Source organism: Acanthaster planci, unplaced genomic scaffold (assembly GCF_054643075.1).
Source record: "Acanthaster planci isolate LZ-2023a unplaced genomic scaffold, COTS_SCS Contig123, whole genome shotgun sequence".
Lineage (NCBI taxonomy): Eukaryota > Metazoa > Echinodermata > Asteroidea > Valvatida > Acanthasteridae > Acanthaster > Acanthaster planci.
The window spans coordinates 36,750-51,358 of record NW_028257745.1 but is presented as its reverse complement, the minus strand read 5'-3'; the positions used below and the strand labels follow the sequence as shown (position 1 = coordinate 51,358).

At 41.2% G+C, this 14,609-nt stretch overlaps 1 protein-coding gene across 1 annotated transcript; it reads left to right on the top strand.

Annotated features, from left to right (window-relative positions):
* The first annotated feature begins 99 nt into the window (after positions 1 to 99).
* LOC110984437 (acetylcholinesterase-like) lies at positions 100 to 11,322 on the top strand. The gene is made up of 8 exons (XM_022244643.2): positions 100 to 469; positions 1,690 to 1,849; positions 2,188 to 2,265; positions 2,725 to 2,843; positions 3,526 to 3,693; positions 5,436 to 6,043; positions 7,347 to 7,523; positions 10,288 to 11,322. The coding sequence occupies exons 1-8, from the start codon at positions 134 to 136 to the stop codon at positions 10,400 to 10,402; spliced, it is 1,761 nt and encodes a 586-aa protein (XP_022100335.2). The 5' UTR covers positions 100 to 133; the 3' UTR covers positions 10,403 to 11,322.
* The last annotated feature ends 3,287 nt before the right edge of the window (positions 11,323 to 14,609 follow it).

Sequence of the window (14,609 nt, the reverse complement as noted above, 5' to 3'; positions counted from 1 at the left end):
CCTTTGTTCTTATCACCAAGCCGGATAGACTGCACGCTTGGTAAAATGTTATAAAAGCCCTCATAAGAGTCATTTTCAGCAAATTCTTCGACAACTGCTTTGACATATGTAAACAGTTCTGATCACGGTAACGATGCTGCGTCTACTTGCTGTTCTGACGGTGGCTGCAGTAGGTCCCCTCAGCGTGGAGTGTGATGGACCGAGAGTCAGCATCTCTGGTCTCGGTGCTGTAGTAGGCGAAACTGTTCACTTCCAGCATCACTCCCACCCTTCCATAGATACTTATATCGATGTCTACAGGGGTATCCCATATGTTGAGAAGCCCGAGCGCTTCGGCAAGCCCCAACCTAAGAAACCGTGGTCTGGTGACTTTGACGCTTCTCAGTTCGGGGCGGATTGCCCTCAGCTAGGTTTTAAAGCCGCCAGCGAAGACTGTCTTTTCATGAACATATGGGTACCTAACCCAAGGGTGAGTAGTTGTTTGAAATCAAAGCGACAGAATAAAGTTGATTATGCTCAGAGCTTTTTTATGTCCTATTTCTCAAACGAGTTACTTGCATAAGTAGGCGAACATCATTGAATGCTTTAATGACCTTCACTAAAATATAAGCTAAAGACGCCTTTCCATGTGTACGTTTTTGGTACGTGCGCAGCGTACACCATGCGTTCATGCGTTTCACTCTCACAGACACAAAACACGTCTCCATACACACGTCAAAATCGGCCTGGGAGCAATGACAGACGCAACGCTTGGTGCATATGTTGAGGCGCATATGAAAATGCACCTTAATCCGGCGACAGGCATCAGAACCCCTCAGCTTTGCGTGGGCACCATGTTATTAGGGGGCGTTGAATATCTTTTAAAACCAGTATGTTGAAAAACATCGGTGTTTGGTAGCGTTCGTTTGCAGATAAACACCTTTTGTTAGTGTAAGCATACATAACACCTCGTCCTAAAAACAGTGGTGTTTTCTTTTATTTTACATTTGTAGCCGAGATGTTCATCATCTTGTATCGTGATAGCTGTGTGAGGTTTTTAACACGATGTCTCATCAATGAATTATTCTGCTACTTTGTACCGATGGCCAGTCATAGTTTTAAGAATTAAAAAAAGAGCAGCCTCTATGGGATTTTGTCGTTTGCCAGAATTCATGCATATGTCAAGTTTAAGAATGCGCCTGAATAGAATGGAAAATCCTTCGTTTGTCTTTAAAGGTGGCCTCACACTGGAGTTCAGGGGCGAATCCAGGAATTTCCCGAAAAGGGGGGGGGTCAGGCCAGAGATTTTTCGAAGTGTCTCATTTTTTTGGACAACCGGAAACGATGATGAAACATTATATGACACATGTACATTGTTTACAATGGTATTGGTGTACCCATAAGAAGTTATATTTTATTATAATCCCATTTTTAAAACTGTTTTGCCTCAGAGCAGGGGGGGGGTTGGTTGCCTTCCAACTGAACTAGGTACGTGGCAATTGAATCGTCAGACAAGAGCTGTGAATTGTACGTATTGATTTTCACCAACGGCAATAAGTTCACATGGGAGGCTTACACCCCTGAACAAATATTTCCCAAATCCCCTCCCCCAGCCAAAAATCCTGCATCCATCCCACGAAATTTTCTGATATCCTTGTGTCTCAAGTTCCCTTTTAGTGGTATATCTCATATAACATCACATTTGTTTAGCCATCAAAGGCTGCCGTCATGTTGTATATCCACGGAGGAGCGTTCGTATCAGGCTCCGGGTCAATGGAGACTTACAATGGCGTAGCTCTGGCAGCCTACCATGATGTCATCGTCGTCAACTTCAACTACAGACTGGGCGTGTTTGGTTTCCTCAGCACAGGTTGGTTTGACTATTTGCCAAGGTACAAATGGGCTACCAAAGGGGGCAGAATAATGAACCAAAAATTCTCATTAGACTGACCCCACTTGTGTACAATGATCTTCGATAAAATTAATTGAAGAAAAAAAGATTACATCGTTGTCATTTGTTCCATCAATCTATTTTGAGTACTTGCGATCCGAAAAGAATGTCTGAAATATTATTTTAACATGTAGCAGAAGAAGTAGCCAATAATTATGCACAGCATTTATTCCGTTCAGGTTACCCAGGCCCCCACATAAAAATTTTAATCTGTATCCAATGCTGATGTTGGATTTCGTACCCAACCTTGCTTGCAGGGGACAACGAACTCCCTGGTAACTATGGAATGTGGGATCAACTGGAAGCATTGAAATGGGTCAAGAACCACATAGCTGGTGAGTTCAGACGAAAATACTGCCGTTATAAAAACCAGACCAAGTATTTTGAAATGCACAAGTTAGTGATTAATCTCAAAAAAATCTTCCTCTCAACCTTAAACTCACCTGTTGTGAGAAACCATTGTTTGTTCAAACTAATGATATGTGGAGTTCAGCGGGGTGTTGGAGTTGAGGGACAACTCAAAAGCGAATGCTGCTTCGGTCTAATTCAACATGATGTTGGGGTGAAAATGTATGAAAGCCTTACTCAGAGTCCCGACATCCTTGCTTTTATTTCCTGGTGTTGGTTTGTTATAGGATTGTCGTGCTAATATTCGATAAATTATCATTAATATTTGCTGAAACAATGGGGGGGGGGTGGCCCCTGCCTCCCCGCTGGATAAGTCACTGATGGAGTTCTTTTGTGACTGCTCCCTCCGTGGATTATCTTATAGTATTTACCGAATCTCAACACAGATTTTGGAGGGGACGACGATAAGATCACTATCTTTGGAGAAAGTGCTGGGTCTGCGTCAGTTAGTCTCATGACATTAGCTAAGCAATCTTGGGGTTTCTACAACAGGGCTATCATGCAGGTATGTTGACAAAGGTGCCTTACAATACGTTCCCATATGTCTATGATGAATACAGAGGAATTTTAGAATAATGGGTAGAGGTAGACATGGAAAAGAAATTAGCATCGTGGACGATTTTATCCTCAGGATTGTTATACATTCCTCTTAAATATTTCTTACATGACACTTTTTCATGATTGCAAAACACCCCCATTGGCTTTGTTGAAAGGGTATTTTACCAAAGCGTTGTCATTTTCCACAGCAAAATAACGCACCGATGCTATGGTGCCATTTCCGGTAGACGCCGTTCATCTTTAGGGAGTTCTCTTGATCAAATTATGAACGTAGATTTTTCTCCTTGGAATTCTTTTTTTTTTTGGTAACTCCAAAACAGTATTTGAGAAATAGAAATGTCCAGAGTTCTGGCCAATTGGTGCTTCAGTTGCCGTAACATCAAGGGTTCCTCTTGAAAGAACAATGCACTTTTGCTGAAGAATGTACAAACCTTACCATCACGAAGCCACAAAGAAAGTGTGAAATTTGGCTGAATAGGACACAAAGGTGACTTTTCAAGAAATGCTTTGAGAAAATCACTTCCCTGGGACTTTTTAATGAGATCATGACTAACAAAGCTATTAGACGTGTTATCTTCCTGGCTGCCAGTTAGTGATTTATTTCTCCCGTGTAATTTCTTTTTCTTCAGAGCGGGACAGCCTCCTCTCCCTGGAGTGTACTAGACCCAACAACAGCTCGGGACCACGCTTTCAAACTCGGTCGGCTTGCTCAGTGTGGGGAATCTATCAGCAGTTCCAGCCTTCTCAGTTGCCTGAAGCAGAAATCAACAAGGGATCTCGTGGCCGTTATGAACGATGTAAGACTGAAAGCCTTCCTGTAAAAACAATTAGCTCAGTAGACGCCTAATAACACAGTATATCCCAAAGGTGTCTATCTCAATCATCAATGCATTTGGATGAACAAGACCTACAAGAACATTGTTTTATTTGTGCATAATGAACACTCCTGATCCTTGCCTAAGCGGTCCGTATACGTTTTGTTTATTCGCTTTTTGATTTGAAAAGAAACAACAACAATTAAAGATACGTCGCTCTTTGTTTTTCAATTTAGAAAAGAAATCTAAAATCGAAAGAAAAGATCCATTGAAAGCAAAAGGTTGGAGAAGACGGAAAAAATAATTTTTCGTTTTCCATATTGAAACAATAAAAGCGAACAATTTCCTTTTAAGTTTCATTTTGATCCGAATTTAGTTCCACTGCAGGACATGAAGTTCGCAGTAGGCGGGGAGGTACTAGGTAGTCACTGCCTCCTTAAATAAAGCATGGTGTCACTAATTAAGTCTGAGAAGTGCAGCATGCCAAATGTCTGTTATTTTGTAAACATTTAACGTGATAAAAATTGTGCAAAAGCTTATATCATTATGCAGGAAAATATGAGTAACTCTGTAGACTTGTAATATATGTAGGGAAATCGAAAAAGAGAGGTAATTAATTTACGTCCAAAGTTTGTGAATGATATCGCTAGCGCACTTCCCCTCGCCTTGAGCTGGACCAAGAAAGGGCGCTGTTTTCTTAGCATCGGAGGCTCCATACGTCGGAACTGAACTTCGCTGTTTAACGAACAGCTAGGAAATGCACGTTTTACGGTCTTGAATTGAATACACCCAACCAACATGACTCTGTTTAAACTGATGAGAGAATGGTTCTGCTCAAGGCGGATAAGATAGACGTTAGCCAACTGTGAGAATTTTTTAGTGGGTTGCTCCTCTTCGTTTTTTGGAAGCATGGGCTTCATCGTAGTCCTCTATTTCAGCACTGCTTTATTCATTCTAATTTAGCGGGCTACAATCAAGCAAGGACGTGTCCTCCCTTAAAAATGGAAACTGAACTGTTTTTCCACTGCAACAAATGCTTTGATAGATTTTGACGTTATTGTTTTTCAGACTGAAAAACGAAACACAAAATGGTTGTCGTTTTTTGTTCAAACGATCTGTTTTTATTGGTTCATTTTTATTTTTTGAAAAACGAGAAATGACTTGCTTTTCACTTTTTGGTTTTCTCTTTCAAATTGCCAAAAAAGGACTTATTTCACTTTTCGTTTGTTTTCATTTTCAAATCATAATATGGATGAACAAAACGTTTTTGGACATACTGTACAGTATATGTCACGCTGGTCTATGTGCTCAGTATGACAATAATAAAATATATTTATATCAATATCCTCGTATTAGTCTTTATGGTATCAAAAAGGAACATATCAAGTTTCACTTTTTGGATGGAAATTAATAGTAAACATGTCTCCTCAACAAATTAATGGTTCGATTTGTCTTCTATCCAGTGATGTTGCAGCTAAAACCACGCCCACTTACACGGTGTGGCAATGGAACCAGAAGTACTACAAAGTTGCTACATTAGCCAATCGCTGTTCTTAATAATCAGTAAAATGTGCGCAAGTATGACAAATCACTAACAAATCTTCTCTGATACTACCAATTGATAACACTGTCATTTCCTCCGTTTCAGATTGTGTAAAGACTTCGCACTAGTCGAAATTACGTTCCGATCCAAACCTTGTCAATTGCAAACTTTTTTCCTGCAGATATTATTTGACGCCTTGAAGGCAAAGACCAACATCATCCCGTTTGTGCCTACTATCGACAGAGAATTTCTCACCGAAAATCCGGCAGATCTGTACAAACGTGGAGAGTTCAAGAAGACCGATGTTATGATCGGTACCATGAGGGATGAAGGTGCCATGATAGCATTAAAAGCCTTCTCCTTTACTTTTTATTTTATCCCCGAGGAAAGTTTCAATGCGATTTTCAGTGACTATGTCTACATCAAGCACGACCAGGCGATGCTTGACCAGATCCGACAACACTACGTGGACCCAGGTCAGTTTAATTACCTCTCGCCGTTTTCGAGTCTGACTGGCGACGAGGCCTTCGTCTGCCCAGCCGATGCTGTCGCTAAAGCCTTTGCTTCGGCCAACTCCAATACCTACTTGTACCAGATGACCCATGTTTCGTCGTTCCATCTCTTGCCCATATTTTTTTTTTACGATGTTGTTCCTCACGGTGATGACCTCGCTTATGTCTTTGGCAACGCATTCATGCAAGGTTTAGATCGACCAGTCTCATTGACAGAGGAAGAGATTGGTATGTCGGCAGATATGATGAGATACTGGACCAACTTTGCCAAAACTGGGTAAGAAAAGCATAGTGTTTCAAACTGTGGACTGAATGGGGGGGGTTGTAGTGACCTTTTCCAATCGAGACACCCAGAATGAGCATTTTGGAGTGTGATAAGTTTACATTCAGCTGTTCGTTGTATAAGAGTGTTGTATTGTCAGATAAACTTACTAGGCTCAGACAACACAATTTGCAAAGTCCTGGCTAGAGTGGACTTGCATAGTCCTAGTGTGAAATGATTATCAGTCGCTCTATGTATGAAAATTATACCAAAGGGATACACTGTTTTGGAGCTTCCATTCCCGTTTTCTTTTCTCCATCAATGAGTGGCGTACATTCATGTCAGAAAGTGGGGGAAATTGGAAAATGTGTTGGGGGGGGGGCGGGGGACTGACACCATATTACTCTATAGGGTGCGGTATGTTCGTAATACAGAAGTGTGTATTACGTTTATGGAAAATCTTACATTACACCGGCATATTTATGGCCACAAGAAAGTGGGTAAATGATGCAATAGCCCATGGCGCAAATCCCGGGGGTGGAGCATAATCCCCTCACTTTTTGATGGGGAGGAGGTGTTGAATCATCCCCCTTTTCATGTGGAGAAAAAAATAAGGTCCATTGTGAAGACTTTCCAGTTACCAAAATGTGATCAACAGCACTCAGTAAAGGTGTAATCTTTTCAAATTTGCACGGCCGTGTAGCGAATGTGTTCTCCCAAACGGTTGTGGTTTCCTGTCTTGGTCTGTTACATACATATTTAATGCATCGTTCTTGACCACACAAACCAAATTTATGGTGAAAATGTTCCCTTCTCACTTGTGATTTACAAGTTTAAAAAAAACATTGTAAAGGCAGTAGGGAGGATTCGAACCTGAGACGAAGGATTTTAAGTTGGGAGTATTACCAACCAATCCACACATTCGTTGCAAAGTTCTGGTGAATTTAATACTCTTGTACTCACTGTACAACCGCTCATTATTAAAAGCCTTGGACAAAATTATGAATAATGCAAAAAGCACAGAAGGCCCCCCTCTTTTGAAAACGTCGGATTTTGTTTGGGAAAAGAAAATACGCAGCTGGAAAAGTCAGTCCCCCTACAATTCCCCAGCCCGCTTCCCTCAATTACCGGCTTAAATCTACGCCACTGTAATAGCCCATACTTCGCTCAACACCTGAAGGATTATACCCCCATCACCCGAGATTTACGCCCATACCATCCTGACTTTGCCTGGCGTCTATTCTCAAAATCCTGCGTCAAACCCTTTTGTCTGTATCCATTTATAATTACAACCACTTGTATTCTTGCATTATATCAGCAATCCTAACATGGAAAGTAAGAGAGGTGTAGCAAGGGTCAGTTCCAAGACATGGCATAAGTTCAACGCACAGACCTTATACTACAAAGACTTATCGCCGTCAATGGTCGATAGACAGCGTCTCCGACAGGACGAGTGCTATCTCTGGAACGTACAACTCCCACAGATGGTCCCCAGGTATACTCACTGTTTTCTGCTTTTCGTCTTAATAGTCGATGTAATTGTTTTAACTACAGATGGATAGATGGACAGCGCAATTCTCGTTCAGGAATGTTTTTTCTTGTGGTAGACATACTCATTTTCTGGTTTTTTCATCGGGACTTCTATTTAGTCCGCGGCTGAACAGGGATTGCAATCTTCCACCTCCCCCCTCTACATCCGTCTCTGTAAAGGGTGGCTTTTGAATTTTAAACAGGGTAGAAAATGAAATAAAATGAAAGGCTTTGATGAACTAATATTATACGCATATGGACTAGCAATGAGGTGACTAGTGCACGTCTATGTTGGCCTCGGGAAATAGGACCCACTTGTGGTCACTCACAGGCCCGAGAGGGCATGGGCGTGCACTGGTGACAGAATTTGCCAAGTCCATATGTATTTTATAACACACCTCAAACTAGACAAATATTCTTTCGGGGTTTAAACTGTTTTAATTCCACTTTCAGTAGCACTTCAGAAATTGCAAACAACTTGAACGTTCATTTTAGTGTCCCTTGAGCTAGTCTAATTTAAGTTGCTATACTCAACAAGGAAAATAATTTTTCCAGGGTTTTAACTGTTTAGATTCAACTTTTCAACCTCCAGAGGGCGCAATAACTAGTGAAAGATTTTTCAAGACTAGGTGCATTCCACCAAATGGTCGTATTTCTGCGCGCGAACTCATTAATAACATTTTGTGATCCCAAGGGTTTTTTTACAATAAGACATGCCATAATCAGGAGGGATCGCAGAAATATTTCTATAAATCCCGTAATTGGGACTGATATTTTCCAGTTCGGGACATTTCTTTCACAAAAAGCCCCAAATTGTGGACCTATTCTGGATAGAGGCGGGCGGCTACATTCATAGCTGAGCGCATAGTTTTACCAATATTTGGGGGTATCTACGGAGAGCGAAGAAAACAAAAAATCGTGGCTAACCCCCGTAAAATTGAAACGAAAAGTGATCTTCTGGCCATAAGCTTGAATTTCAATTGAAAAAACGGAGTCCAATTGCAACCTTTTTACGAGAATCAACAGACAGCGCCCTTTCGGTCTAATTTGCCTGTTTTCTATGGACGCGTATTTGGTGTAGTATAACCTAGTACTTGACCGGGCACACTACTCGTCTCTGGAATTGACGCGCACGCAAAGTCAAGGCACGAATCGAGTCATGTTGAAGTTAACTTCATGTACTACACCACATTTGTGAACCACACGTGCCCTTATTTCAGCCAACCAGGATAAAGAACCAGGAATAGGTGTGCTATACCAAAACGATTTTGTCGGCCTCGGGAAATAAGACCCTCTTCTGGTCACTCACAGTCCCTCGGGGACATAGAAGTGCTTTAGTTACCTCATTGCCAGTCCATATGTGGATGTATAAATACACGGTCAAGTTGCACGTTGTTGAATAGACACTTCCACTGATACGTTCTCATTTATGTGCGCATGCGCATAAATGGCAGTAGAGGCAAAACGTTTGAGCGGCCCATTCCTGCCATTGAAAAGTGTACAGGGGCACAACTGTCAGCGTCATTTGCTCTCAGCTTCTGCACTTTTTCACTGTAGTCTTCGGAAAACCCTCTAAAATCATTACAGCTATTACTCTCTGGTTTGAGAGGAATTTTGTACAGCAAAATAAAAACTCGATAAATGTTCGTTTAAGCTCACGAAGGCGAAAGAAATCAGTAGCGTTCGTTTCTGTGTGAGCTATAAAACAGTTGTGCGACTCGTTAGCGTATCATCCATAATTCCCGGCCGACAACATACCTAGCAAAACAAATCTTAACAATGTGAAGCTAGCCCGCAATTCCCCTTGCGTTCAACCCACGATTCAGCTTAGTACGAGTGGTGCATAGTACCCAGAAGTAGGCCTATATAACTATCAAATTGGGCATGGTCGGAAAGGAGTCTTGTCAATTTCTTTTAACCTCCTGCGCTCAGGGAAAAAGGAAAGGCTGCTTTTTTATTCAGTGCAGAGTAAAATAGTTTTAGGCCAGAAAGCAATAGCTATAATAATTTCAGAAGGTTTTCCGAAAACTAAAGTGAAAAATTTGTAAAAAGTTTTCAATGGGCTGCTCAAGCCTGTTGATTCTACATGCCATTTATGCTCATGCACACATAAATTAGAATTTATTAATGGAGGGGTCTATAGAGAGACTGTTTGAAGTATTTATGAATAAATTATAATGGGCACCTAATTGCATAACAGGTTCTACATTTTATGGGGTCATGGAAACAAAAAGAAAGGAAAAAGCGCTGGCTTGCATAGTGAAATAGCCAAGGGAAATGATTGAGTGTGTGCATGGCTTGAATCGGAGAGGGTTCTGTTTATCCTTTTTCTTCTCTCTGCGTCCTATAGGAAAAGATCAGTTTTGAGAGGTTATTAATTTATTGTCCAAATTTGTAGCCTTGACCTTTGCTTTATCCAAGGAAAAGAAACGCTCACAGCAAAACGTTACCGACTTTAGCCGCACTTATCAGTGTGGTACCTATTTCATTTTAACACCACCCCGCCAGGTTTGCTTTAATTACAGTGGCTTGTTGTCGGATAGGATCTTAAATTGCTAAAAGAAAATATTGGATCAGCCATATGGTTTATCTAAACAACTCCAGTTGCATAAATTTCCCAAACGACGTCTCCAAAGTTTTCGTCTTAATTAATATTGTAATTTGTAACGCTTTATAATCGTGCTGTAACGTAACGGAACAAACATTCTCTGCTCCTTTCTTACCTGTAGTGAACGCAACGAAGAAGTGCCATCCAAGCAAGAGATCACGGATGAATTACCGGAGCCGAACAACTTACCGATACCGGGCAACCTCCTGACAATTATGCTCATTGGTCACAACTGAAATGGTACAGTGGCATGGGCCGCAGGGCAAGTCATGCCAGTACTGGCTTTTTTTTTCATCTGCACAAAGAGTTGGGTCTGCTTGATTAATTTCTCTCTAATTACTCAAATCTCAAAGATGGTTTCAAATTGTGCTTTGATTTATTTGCGTCTGATTTCTTCAAGCTTTCCAGTATTTCTTTTTGTCTCTTATTCTTAGTCCAAATGTGCGGTTTGGAGTCCCACTAGAATTCTACAAAAAAGATTCAATTCCAGTGAAGTTTGTTGATAATTTATAATAACAAATTTTTAGACATGGTAAAACTGGAGCTTTCTCTGCGAGCATTAACTTTCATGTCCGGCAGAAAGCGGTTTCTTTCCTTTGCCCAAGAGTTTTAGCCCTAAAATACTTCAAGCTCCAAGGATACTAGTGACAGCCTGTACGTTTAGCACCTGAACCGCAAACATTGCTGAACTGGGCATACTTTCTCAATCCTAGCCTTCTCAGTAAATCGTATTGGTCGTTTTAAAATATTTGGAAGCAGTATACCACAGTGCGGCTATTACTTTGAGAACTGCCCACTAAAAGTCGAATCTCATCAACCTTTTTTTTTCTATTAGGAAACGATGTTTAAAGGTTTTTTCCGGCAATTGACTCATTCTTCTCCACCACTCAGCTCGGATATGATACAATATTGGACCCCCCCAAAAAAATTATGCAGGGTTGAAACACTGTAACAAATCTGTTTGGTTCATAAATATGAAGATTGCTGAATATCATTAATTTTTAAAGCCAAAGTCTGAAGCACATTAAGTTCACATTAGAGTCATTTAGATGACAAATTCTCATGGTGTTTTGGCTGTCGTGTTATGTTTTAATCATCAAATAAAGTTTGATTTTCGTAATTTAATTGAGACAAACGTGAAAAATAAAAGTTTACTTCGGCATAGCAAAAAATACAGTTTTGTATATGTTGTCCTTCATTGCATACTCCGGAGGTTATATGAGGTCATATTGTAGTTTATATATCAATTTGAAAAATTCATGTTTGAATAATACAGCAGAGCAAAACTGACTCATCGAGAAAATGAAGACGATATCATAAAAAATCTTGACTTCTTTCGAATGCCAAAGAAATTGAAAACACGAAAGGAAACAGCACACAACAACATAAGATTGCGTTTGTCTTTATTAAAAGTGTTTATGCGCCAGTTTGCTTATTTTAGGGGGAGGGGCATTCGAATTTTAACTCTTTTCAACTGATTTGGCAGAAATTTGAAAGTGGCTTCGATGCAAGATGTGATTTGTAATCGCAGCGCTTCTTAAGTTTTATGGATGAGTTTAAACATGTTGAACTTGAATTTTTTCCGCGCACCAACAGCCCGTCTGTCTTCCTGCTCGCTACCTGCTGATCCTCTGCAAACATGGTAGATAGGAGCAGGTTGACCTTGGCACCCTCAACGCATTACATGTTTTCTCAAAGATGATTGTTGTATCAGACTGGGTATCCAAGAAACTTTTACACCAGCCTTTCTAGTCTAGGGTTATCACGATGAGAGATCCACACTGGAACAATCATTGAGCTTTTACATCAATTGTTCGTTCGAGTGAGGTGACTAACTCCTGAGTGGGAGTTGAGAGGATTTGGGTCCCTCTGAGAATCCTGCTGAGGACTTCGGCTGTCGTCTGTCGATTTCTCTGCCTTTCTGACATCCCCATGAAGAGCTGTCGGATGAGACTTCGTACAGGTTTCTAAGTGGCCCTTCGTTTGCAGCCCTTGGATGTGTGCCCTTGCTGGAGACACCCGAAGCAAAGCCCCTTTTCATTGCAAAGGCCTCGCGTTCCTCCAGTGGTTGCTGAAGAAATTCCGCAGTCACGCAAGTTGTGATTCTTGTTACAGCAAAGGCAGGACTTCTGGTGTTGACTCTTCTTTCCTCGTTGAGGAGGAACTCCCGCCAGAGGTTCTTTTACTTTCTCCCTTATCATTCGTTTTATCTTGCCCTCTGAGTCCTTGTAGGGTAGTCGCAGGCGATCTTAGCCTCCATTTGCATGCACTTCACGAAGTTGCTAAATGGAGGGTACTTCTTTTGTTTTTCTTTGAACTCCACAGCCTGTCTGGCCCACTTCTTGACCAGCCAATCTTGGAGTTTGGCAAGCACTTTTCTGTTCTGTCTTTCATCGTCCAGTACTTGTAGACTGTTTATGGTTTCCATAGCTACCTGGCACTGGCTAAGGAAGTCAGCAAGGTTTCGCATTCCAGTGCCATCACGTGGAGAGATGCTGGGCCAGGATTCCAGTTTATCACGGAAAGCATTCGCAATCACAAAGGGATCACCAAATCTATTCTGAAGTTCTTTTGCCTTGTCAAATGCATCATCTGAAGACAGGAAAAAGTAGCCCTCTACTGCTTCCTTCACAGCTCCACCGAGGTACCTTTGTAAGTAGTACAGGCTCTCTGATCGCGGGATATCTCTGTGTTCAATCAATATTTCAAAGGCGTGTTTCCATCGAGGATACTTCAGGGGATCGTCAGTAAAGACACCTGGCTCTGGTGTTGGTCTAGTTAGGCTGATCTGCTCAACAAATGTTTGTGAGATTGTTGAGTGGAGTTTCTGCACTGGCGATAGGCAACTTGGTTTCAGTCTCCTACAGTGCTAGTGGTGTTATACTATTATCTTCTGTCCGCGGAGCTTCTGGTGTCGCTGCAGGTGACGTTGACCTTGCATCGGACTCATCAGCGTTTGGGGTCGGTAGAGGTTGGATGTATTTTTTTATCGACGAAGTTTTTTCTGTTTTCTTCACCGCATCAGTTATGACGGCTGCATATTCTTCTTGTCTCAGCCTATTCGATTGCCTTTAATCTTGCATCTGTTTCATGCAAGTCTGTCAAAGTTTGAATCTTCTTGAGCTTTGACTGTTGCCTCTCAGGTTCTGCTCTCTGTTTTGCCTCAATATTCGCATGCTCAAGCCTCGCTTTCAAGAGAGCCGCCTGAGCAGCAAGTGTTGCCTTAATCAACGTTCCTGAGCCTCTTGAGGATTGCCTGGAAGATCTTGTCACAATGGAACTTTGACTTTGAAGCGTTCCTCGTCACTGTAAAGTATTAACATCTACTTTACACACATATGTACTTGCAAAGAATGAATTAAATTCACATTTACATGAAAAGGCTAAAATCGCAGGGCACACAACAATGCAAATTTCCGTTTTCGTTTTTAGATGAGAAGTTGAGTTCCAGAATCAATGGGGGGACGTGTGGTGAATCAAAGCCTCGTCTCCAGAATGGAGACGAGGCTGTGCCTGCATTGAACGCTGAGGAGGTACGACATAGATGCCATCAACTATCAACCTTGCATGTACTGACTCCTGTGATTGCTCTATCGGACGAAGTAGACGTGGGATTTTCGAATCGTCACCATAGAAGTCTGAACTGGACAGTAACATTGATTTGAATTATTAGGAAATTTGCTCAATGATTGTTCCAGTGTGGATCTCTCATCGTGATAACCCTGGACTAGAAAGGCTGGTGTAAAGGTTTCTTGGATACCCAGTCTGATACGACAATCATCTTTGAGAAAACATGTAATGCGTTGAGGGTGCCAAGGTCAACCTGCTCCTATCTACCATGTTTGCAGAGGATCAGCAGGTAGCGAGCAGGAAGACAGACGGGCTGTTGGTGCGCGGAAAAATTCAAGTTCAACATGTTTAAACTCATCCATAAAACTTAAGAAGCGCTGCGATTACAAATCACATCTTGCATCGAAGCCACTTTCAAATTTCTGCCAAATCAGTTGAAAAGAGTTAAAATTCGAATGCCCCTCCCCCTAAAATAAGCAAACTGGCGCATAAACACTTTTAATAAAGACAAACGCAATCTTATGTTGTTGTGTGCTGTTTCCTTTCGTGTTTTCAATTTCTTTGGCATTCGAAAGAAGTCAAGATTTTTTATGATATCGTCTTCATTTTCTCGATGAGTCAGTTTTGCTCTGCTGTATTATTCAAACATGAAACTAGTTCCAACAGAATTTTTCAAGTTGATATATAAACAACAAAATGACCTAATATAACCTCCGGAGTATGCAATGAAGGACAACATATACAAAACTGTATTTTTTGCTATGCCGAAGTAAACTTTTATTTTTCACGTTTGTATCAATTAAATTACGAAAATCAAACTTTATTTGAAGATTAAAACATAACACGACAGCCAAAACTCCATGAGAATTTGTC

What these genes read in the sequence shown, in the direction of transcription:
- LOC110984437 (XM_022244643.2), top strand. Translation starts at nt 134, where the DNA reads ATGCTGCGTCTACTTGCTGTTCTGACGGTGGCTGCAGTAGGTCCCCTC. An exon ending in TATGGGTACCTAACCCAAGG is followed by an intron (nt 470 to 1,689) that starts GTGAGTAGTTGT and finishes ACATTTGTTTAG; the next exon opens with CCATCAAAGGCTGCCGTCAT. An exon ending in GGTCAAGAACCACATAGCTG is followed by an intron (nt 2,266 to 2,724) that starts GTGAGTTCAGAC and finishes ATCTCAACACAG; the next exon opens with ATTTTGGAGGGGACGACGAT.